The 9,812-nt window shown below is 34.8% G+C and overlaps 1 protein-coding gene and 1 long non-coding RNA gene across 2 annotated transcripts; one reads left to right on the top strand and one right to left on the bottom strand.

Moving 5' to 3' along the window:
* Nucleotides 1–219: 219 nt before the first annotated feature.
* Nucleotides 220–968, bottom strand: LOC109171306. The gene is made up of 2 exons (XR_002052562.1): nt 721–968; nt 220–527 (listed from the first exon to the last, which is right to left on the bottom strand). It is a non-coding gene; the product is annotated as an uncharacterized LOC109171306 (long non-coding RNA).
* Nucleotides 969–4,581: 3,613 nt separating this feature from the next.
* Nucleotides 4,582–5,235, top strand: LOC109171305 (receptor like protein 30-like). The gene has a single exon (XM_019320381.1). It carries the CDS (start codon nt 4,582–4,584, stop codon nt 5,233–5,235), a length of 654 nt encoding a protein of 217 aa, XP_019175926.1.
* The last annotated feature ends 4,577 nt before the right edge of the window (nt 5,236–9,812 follow it).

Here is a 9,812-nt window from a genome sequence, read left to right as displayed (position 1 = left end):
TTTGCCCGTCGCTAAATTTTAATTTTTTTTTTTTAAAATCTATCGATTAATCAAAATATTACATACCTGTATTAAATTTATAATATAATACTTCAATACTATAATTACAAAATATATTATATTAAAAAATTCAATGTCAATAACAAAAACAAAAGTATAACATCGTGAAGTGTTACATCATTAGAAATGGTGCCAAATATAGCAATACACATAATCTTTAAAAAAAGAAGATATAACTCAACATTTTTAAACACAGAATTATGAAAGGCAAAGATGGTCATTTTACTTTTCTTTTGCCCCCCTTTCCCTTCTTGACTCTTGTTTGTTCTCCAGGCATCAAAGCAAGTGTATAGCGTCTACCTAATATTCCTTCCATCCAGACAGACGCAGAACCTCACGGCTTTGATCCCGAGTGCATCATTGACTCCCACTTTCACTTCTTTTTCAGCGAAGGATCAAGGACCATAACTGGACGAAACACCTGACTCTGTGATGATTGCCAATTGAAAAAGGCAGATAAAAACGCCCTGATAAGATGGAAATTATGCCACAACTTAGCAACAATTAGTGAATGTGATGATTGCCAATTGAAAAAGGCAGATAAAAATGCCCTGATAAGATGGAAATTATGCCACAACTTAGCAACAATTAGTGAATGGCATCACAACACAAAAGCTTGGAAACATGGGGACTCAACTAGATGATAGAGTAGGAAAAAACCTTCTCTGGGTTGTTCACCTTGCCTCACAAGGTGACATAATTTGATAATATGATTGATCACTTTGATGGTACTTCCTAAGCAAGCCCATTAACTTTCTTGACATTTCATTGTCTTGTTCGCGAATGCAAACCTGGTCATCAGGGATTTAGAAGAATAGACAAACCAGAGAATATTTAACAAAGTACAAAACATAACCAACATTTTCTTTATGGAAGTATACTCGCTAGGAAATCCTACTCCTTAGCAAAGATTCAAAATCCAGAAGTTTCTAGGAAAATTCTAGTTGATGCTTCTACACATGGTAACTCTTATGTCAACACATGTTGTTGTCTTGTTGAACATAGAGCTTTAAATACACCATTGCAGATGCAAAGAAATATTAATTCTATTTGAGAGACCCAATTACAATCAATCTTTCTCATTTAGCAAATGTCAAAGATTCAGTACACATCCTATCAAACTTTACAGCTGAACATAAAACAAAATAAAGCATTTTCTATTCAGTACAGTGGATAAACTAGTTTTATAACCAATGGGTTATTCTTTTGTTTTATAATTGTTAATGTGCAATTAAATCCCACCAGAATTGTTAGCTGGGAGAATGTGACCAAATACTGTCCACTAATCTAACTCCCATCTTTATATAGAGTCAAAATTATATTTGACCAGAATGGACAAGTCAAAATTCATGAGACCTCCTATACCATCTATTTTCTACAATGCACTAGGCTCATACAAGAAACATGAAAACATAGTGGAGAATTCTACCTTTGAGAAGTCTGCAGCGAAGTCATCGCCCATTAAAGTCTTGATGATATCAGGTGAAAGCATTCGGCCAACAAGATAGATAGAGATCTCACCGTAGCTGATGTACCACGTGGTGGCTAATATGCGCCGGCTCGATTTGTTCTCCATCTTCAGCTCCTCCGCCTCCGACAGGCACTCCACCATGCCCCTGCACCTCCCGCCGGCATCATCCAGCTCACCAATTCGCTGTCCCCGCTCGCCGCCGCCGCCGCGGAAGCCAAGTAGGGGCTTAGCATCACAATAACACAGAAAATCAAACTCAGAAACAAAAGAAGAGAGAACGCCATTTCTGTGCTGCGATTTCCTGCAACAAAATCGGAAATCCTCTTCTTCTGTGTTCAGATTTCTTCTTCTTCTTCGTTTTTCCGCTCCGCCTCTCGTTGTTGTATTATAAGCAGTGAGATTTATTTATTTAACGAATAATCCCCAATCAACTGAGACGTAGGGTTACAAATTTAGGATTATAATAATTTATTTAAAATTAAAAATAGCGATGGATTCGAAATCCATCGCTAGATTTTATAAAATAGCTGTGTAAAACATAGCGACGGATTATTATATCCGTCGCTACATTATAATTTATTATAAGCATAACATTTTTTTGCATTATAAAGTTTAACGACGGATTATTAATCCGTCGCTAAATTATAAACACAAAATGTGGCCTTGCAAAGTTTAGTGACGGATTGTATATCCGTCGTTATGTAGCGACGGATTATTTATTCCGTCGCTAAATTGTAACAATTACAATTTTTACAATTTTTTGTGTTAGCTTGTGAATAATCTGTCGCTAATCTGTCGTTATATTTTGCGCCAAAATTTACCGCTAAGATTAGTTACGTATTTAATGACGGAAATATTTCGTCACAAAATCTATCGCAAATCCGTCGTTAATCCGTCGCTAAATGTTCATTTCTTTCAAAAAATTAAATCCGTCACTAAAATGTTGCTATTCCGTCGCTACATTAGCAACGGAATTTTTCCGTCGCTAAATCCGTCACTATATAGGCTTTTTTTGTAGTGGTGTTTTCTCCTTCAGTTGTGCACATTTTTTTGAGAAACATCCCTTAAGGTACCGAGAATAAACATAGGGTTTGTTCATAAAGGACCTAAGTTGGAGAATTAAAATGCATGTGACCATAATGGATACTACTCTGATTAAATAGAGGACGTATCAATATGATTCGTGTGTTTTGTTCTTTGATGATGGTTGTGCTAGTACTTGCACCAAGTGGGAGAATGTAAGATTTTCCCTAATAATATATATTATATATTAGGGCCTTAATTAAGTCGTGCAAGTTGACTAGGCTTATTAAGTGGTCTGGTTGGACTTAATAACTAGTAGTTGTTAGTCAACCAAACTCTGTGCCTAATATAAACCTGGATTGATGGGATACAGGTTTACGGATTAGACAGCACATTCAGTTACGGTACTCAGACTGCTCAGTAGACACCAATAGACCATCTAGGGTTCTGAGTCAGGTCTGAGGCAAAACATGGCTAACGGTCTACCGTTAAGAGGCAACACAACAGGAACATCACGGTCTACCGTTAAGAGGCAACACAACAGGAACATCAACTATGGCTGGAGATCTACATGGCTACGCTTCCGCTCTCATACGAGGTCAGATCACTAGTATACTATTGTTCAGTATTAGTTAGATTATTATGTATCTAATATAATATGCTTCCTTCCTTGCGTGAGCTTTATTTAACTGATTGTGATATTTCAAAATTATCACTGCCATAACAAATCTTCACTTCAAGTTCTTGATCTTGCAATTAATAAATTCAGCACTGTCATTTTTAGATGGATATTCAACCTTGATACCCTTATTTCACTTCAACTATATGATTGTGGTTTTTTAAGTCCGTTTCCTGATGATCCTTGGAATTTGACATCCCTTAGAACTCTTGGCATCTCTGCAAATCAATTCCATGGCCATCTTCCCAATAGTCTTTGGAACTTGACTTCTTTGTCAGACCTTGATCTCTCTGAAAATATGATCACGGGGGAGATACCAAAGCCAATTGGAAAACTCAACAAGCTGCAAAGAGTTAATCTTTATAACAACAAGTTATATGGACCACTTTCAGAGAATTTAGGATATTCATTTCCAATGTTAGAAACTCTTCACATTACGGATAACATGTTAGAAGGCATAGTGACGGAAAATCACTTTGTTAATCTCACCATGTTGGGGTATTTACAAGCATCTGAAAATAGATTAACGTTGAATGTTAGTCTAAATTGGATACCTCCGTTCCAACTTTTTGAGCTTTATCTAAGTGGTTAGAAGTTGGGTCCACAATTTCCTATTTGGTTACAATATCAATATACTATTGTCGAGTTGGACATATCTAACGCTGGAATGCAGAGTGAGGTTCCAAGTTGGTTTTGGAGATCTTTTGAATTTTGTTTCCTTAATCTTTCACACAACCATTTGCGAGGTGAAATTCTAAGTATCTCAGTATATGAACTTGTGTACTTGGGCTCTAACCAATTTAATGGCTCCTTACCGCGTATCTCTAGCTATACAACGGAGTTAGATTTGTCAAATAATTCCTTTTCAGAAGATGTCTCTAACTTCTTATGTCATGCTCAAAATGTGCCATATAAGCTTAAAATGCTTCATTTGGGAGGATTCGGTTATTTGGAGAAATTCCCAATTGTTGGATGCACTGGCCACAGTTAAAAGTCATAAATATAGGCAATAACCAACTGATTGGAAGAATCCCAAATTCCATTAGGCTTTTGGATCAGTTGAAATCTTTGGATATGCACAACAACATACTTTTTGGCACTATACCTCCATCATTGCAAAATTGCACCCTATTGTTGAAAATTGATTTTGCTGAAAATGGACTCACAGGAATGATTCCAAGATGGTTGGGGACTAAACTTTTAAATTTGAAAATTTTTAGACTCCGATCAAATAAATTTTATGGTGAATTGCCTCTAGAATTTTGCCATCTTAAATCACTTCGCATTTTAGATCTTTCCAATAACAACCTCTGGTGTGATTCCTTGGTGTCTTAAAAATCTCATTGCAATGATCAGTGAAGAGGCAATTCAAGATGGAGAATTTGAAATAGGTTATTCACCTTATGCATGGGGATTTGGTGAAAGTGCTATAGTGACGACCAAAGGGCAAGAGTATGAGTATTACACAATCATTCTAACGTTATTTGTTGGCATGGATCTTTCAAGTAACAATTTTTCTGGGGACATTCCAATTGAATTGGCCAGAAACAACTTAACAAGAAATATCCCCATGGAAATGGGAAACATGAGATTCTTAGAATCTCTTGATCTTTCGAGAAATCAACTTTCAGGAAAAATTTCCTCTAGTTTCTCAAGTCTGTGCACTCTAGAAGTTTTGGACTTGTCATATAACAACCTATCTGGGAAGATACCTTCAGGTACTCAACTTCAAGATTTTAATGCTTCATGCTACATCGGTAACAACCTCTGTGGCCCTCCACTCTTACAAAGTTGTAGTGTTGATGAGGGCAAAATTCCAAAAAATGAAAATAAAGGAGATGATAGTTCTGAAGTAGTGGATTGGTTTTATGTTAGCATGGCTATAGGATTTGCAGTGAGCTTTTGGGCGTTCTGTGGTTCTTTGCTTCTTGTGAGACCTTGGAGGATTGTTTATTTTCAATTTTTAGATGACAAGTTGAAGTCTGTTGGGCACATGCTCTGATGGTATAATGTTTTTGGTGTTTTCTACTGCTAGGAATCTATGCATATTGAGATTTATGATTTAATGTATCTTCTAGCTAGTAATTTATCATGTAACACTCATTATCATAAATATGTAACCTAGTGTGATTATCATAATTTAAAAGTGTGAATGAAGGTTATACCCTTCATTTATGTCCTTTTTTTTTTTTTAATACATTATGTTATTATTATTATTATTATTATTAGTATTATTATTATTATTATTATTATTATTATTATATTATTATTATTATATTATTATTATTATTATTATTATTATTATTATTATTATTATTATTATTATTATTATGCTATAAAAGTTGTACTTTACAATATTTTGGACGAACATACCCATACCGTTATAACTTTCGTTATCTTTTCCACTATTGTTACCATGCACATGCATCCATCATATATTTTCTTATCTTCTTCTTCAATAATAATATATATACATTATATATTGGAGTTATATGTTAATATTTACCTAAAATATAAATATTAAATTTATAAAAAAAGATTTACATTATTATTATTATTATTATTATTATTATTATTTACAATAATTTAAATATCTAAAATCTAAATAAATTTAAATTTTTATTATAAAGTACTAATATTGGGCACTTATTTTTTGCGCATCGCGCATAAACAAAATACTAGTTATGTAATATAGTGTAATTATCATAATTATGTAACATAGTGTAACTGTAAACCTATCATTTGCCTATGTTGTGCAAATCTTTTGTAATACTACAATGAGTTTACATATTTTAAATTTCAGCCAATTACACATTGATTTTAATTACTACTACAATAAGGCTTTTACCAAGCATTAGGCAAGGCTTGGTAATTATCAGCATGAAACCAGACACAAAAATAAGGGATTAGTGATAGGTTGATCCGTTAAGGACCTGATATATTTCGTGTCTTAACAAGTTAACCCATTAAACATATTAAGAATCCATTTAACCAGATAATAGTATCGTGTTAACCCGTTTGTATAAACTTGTTTATAACCTTCTAAGAACCATTGTTATTTAGGTAATGTGTCATTTTTTCTTATAAAATATATAAATAGAATCATTGTTTTATTTGTCGTTATTCCATTATTAGTTACTCCGTATTTTTATTGACTTAGCTTATAATGTTATATTTTGAAATTTTGTTGATTAAAGACAAATCAAACTGAATGAGATTATTATCTCTCTCTAGCATGCATGTCTAGCGTTTGCTTCCCCTCCTAGGTTTTCCTGGGGTTTTCCCTTCTTTCCCTTGCTTTTATCGGTGTTCTTTGCTGAGATTTGTTGTTTTCCAGTGTTGCTTTTGCTTCTCTGTTGACATCGATATCTGCATGGCTACGTCAGCGTCGGAAGGTGGGGTGGCTGGGCTGACATGGTTTTGGAGGATGAAGCTATCGAGTTTGAGTTGGTGGGAGAGAGCGTCGCGGTGGTTGAGGGCAGCGTGGAGGAGTCTTGGGTGGTGGTCGGCCATTTCTTGACCGACAAGTTGGTGAAGGTGGAGTATATGCGGCAGGTTATCGTACCCGTTTGGTGTCCGGTTAAGGGGGTTCAGATAACTGAGGTACAACGAACTTGTTCCTGTTTGTCTTCTACCATAAGACGAACATGCAGCGCGTCCTAGATGAGGGTCCATGGTTGTTTGATAATAGCACTTTAGTCTGTAGGCAGGTGGTTATTGTGTCCTACCCGGGGATGTTGTTCTTGACTCGATTGATATGTGGGTGCAGCTTCACGACGTCCCAATATGTTATACATCGGATGTGATTCTAGAGCAGATCGGGAACTTCATCGGTTCCTTTGTTAAGTGCGATGACAGATTCACTGGGGCCCATGGAAAACATTATATCGCATTCGTGTCTCTATCCCTATCACACAACCGATCAAGCGGCACATGAAGCCCGTGAAACTTGATAAGACAAGCTGCTAAAGTACGAGAGGCTACGCAATTTTTGTTTCTTTTGTGGCTTATTAGGACACTCATATAAGTTCTTGAAATTACACCGTGAATCTTGAATACTAGATGAACCTTAGAATTCTACTTGATTTTATGTTATGCGACAATCCCGTTCATTAATTAGATTATTTAATCAAATATAAATAACAGAAATTGAAAGCATAAAATAAAATAAGAACACAAGAGAATTGTTACGCAGTTCGGAGCGCTTATCCTACGTCTGCGGGGAATCCACGTCTGCCAAATCCACTATAGATGTTCACCAAGAATTTATACAAAGGTAAGTACAAAATGGCTATCAACCGTTACTACTACAACCCTTCCTAACACCTACTCAAGACTGAACCGTGCATGCCATAACAATCTTCAAGCGAAGCTTCAGCTGTTCCAGGTACTGATTGTGTAGCTCAAATTTAATCCCACAAGAATTATTATAATAGAATAAATTTAATGAGACAACTTTGTAAAGTAATTTCCTTTCTCTCAATACAGTAGTTCACCAAAAATCAGTGACTTTTCAAAAAAGGAATGACTTCCTTTTATAGCAAAAATTATCCCATCACTTGATCCACATAATTAGCATCCCATAATCTTCAATGAACCAAAGCCACACATTTGATTTTAAAGCCTCACATTATACGCATTGCATTGCTTACTTCCCATTCTCAATCAACCAATAAATTGTAGCCATTCAAATTAATATTAGTTGATAGGAAGTGGTCCAAAAAGGATTTTAGTCTAGCTTAAATATAATTAAAATAAAATAAATAAATTATCCAACCAAGGTTTAATGTGTACTAAATTTGTACACTTACAATCTCCCCATTGGCAATTTATTTGGTAAAACTATAGTATCTTATACTTTGGGCAAAATAAGATAAACAATTTAATTTTATTGAAGGCCCTTAGTATGTGTACTAAATAATACCTTAAAAACAATTTAAACTAAAAACCTTTTGGACCATATTTCATCCGTGTAAATCAATGAACCTATACTGTCGAATATCCATGAGATGTCACGATTCAGACTAATAGAATTATTCCCAGAAACCACACAATACACGGATATAAGCTAAATAAAAGCTTCATTGTGAATAGACATAAACCATGAATCGCATAATCAGGGAGTGATAATAGTCAGAGATTTACCACACAATATTCCAGAAGAGTAGTAGTACCAAAAGATATACCATATGCAGCAATCAGAGTCAAGACAATATATCAACCATAACTACTACTCCACCCCCCTTACTGTTTTCCCCCTTATTCTAACTTACCAAAACAATATTCCAACAATTTTACCAAAACTCCCCCTTAATCCATACTCCCCCTTTGTACTTAATTCATACCCCTGTGTACTCCCCCCTTTTGCCAATAAATTGACAAAGGTGAACATCTATATTCTTGGATTGAGTCTGACGGAGTGCCCTATGGGACTGAACCTGCATAAGAAGATTAGAAACAAAATGAGAAAAGCAGAACGTGATAACAATTTTAACAAATAACATATAAGCACAAGTCAAGTTGGAGCAGATTAAGTAGATAAAACATACCAAGTAATAAACGCATTCAAGCACAATCGTAGAAAATAACACAAAAAACACACAATTGGGTCACGCAAAAGACAAATTGGTAAATAACATAGTAAGCACATTCAGGTAAAACATATTCAGCCAGAGATTCAAATAGAGCAAAATCAGACACGGATTCATATAAATCAACTTCAGGCAAGAATTCATAACAATTAGCACAATAAGTACACAAGTAAACACAGATACAGTCATGATCGGACCAACAAAAACACATTCACATAGTAACACAGGAGAATACAAATATTAAACAAATTGCATCAAACTTTCATTCAAGTAACCATAGAAAATTCAAAGATGCAACACAAGAAACACCAATAAAATAACCTAAGCAAAAATAGGTTTATCAGTTCAAAAGCACTCAAAATAACGCAAGTATAACATTTAGTAAACGCATATAAAACAGTCAAGAACAAAACACAAAGAATCAATTCGCAATTTAGAGTAGTAGGCAACGAAAAGGACTAATTGCTAGAAAATTAAAAAAAAATGGGAATAGAGGGCAAATCAATCATAGAGAGACACACTCCAAAAAAAAAAAAAAAAAGAGACATATATGCAATGTGAGAGCATGTAGGAACAGAACCATTAATTCAAAAGATAAATTCCCTGATCCTGAAACAGATTCTATCACAGATGCAGAATATTACACTAGCAAAGATGAAGAATTGTCAAGATTTGATGAATGTAAGGATATTGAAGTAGAGGGCACCAAATTAGGTAAAGGAACACATAAAATCTCAGCTTTAGACATAGGAATATTTGCAGGTATTTCATAGGACACATTAGACAATGACACCCTAAATATTCATGAAATCAACAAAAGGAATTAGAGAGTAATGAACCTATAGACCTTATCACCAAAGATGATGGCAAAATTAATTTTGAAGATGGATGATCTATTGTGGCCGAGACAAAAGTAGCAAAGCTATTTTACACGTTTGTGATCTCATGAACGGCGGTAGTACGATTTGGCAAAAACGGTGACTGCAGC

The sequence above is a fragment of the Ipomoea nil genome, unplaced genomic scaffold (assembly GCF_001879475.1).
Source record: "Ipomoea nil cultivar Tokyo-kokei standard unplaced genomic scaffold, Asagao_1.1 scaffold3409, whole genome shotgun sequence".
NCBI lineage: Eukaryota > Viridiplantae > Streptophyta > Magnoliopsida > Solanales > Convolvulaceae > Ipomoea > Ipomoea nil.
Note: the sequence above shows the minus strand (reverse complement) of the source record. Positions and strands in the feature narration are given on the sequence as shown.

Bases quoted from the DNA above. Each gene is read 5' to 3' on its own strand.
- LOC109171305 (XM_019320381.1), top strand. From the start codon at position 4,582: ATGATCAGTGAAGAGGCAATTCAAGATGGAGAATTTGAAATAGGTTAT.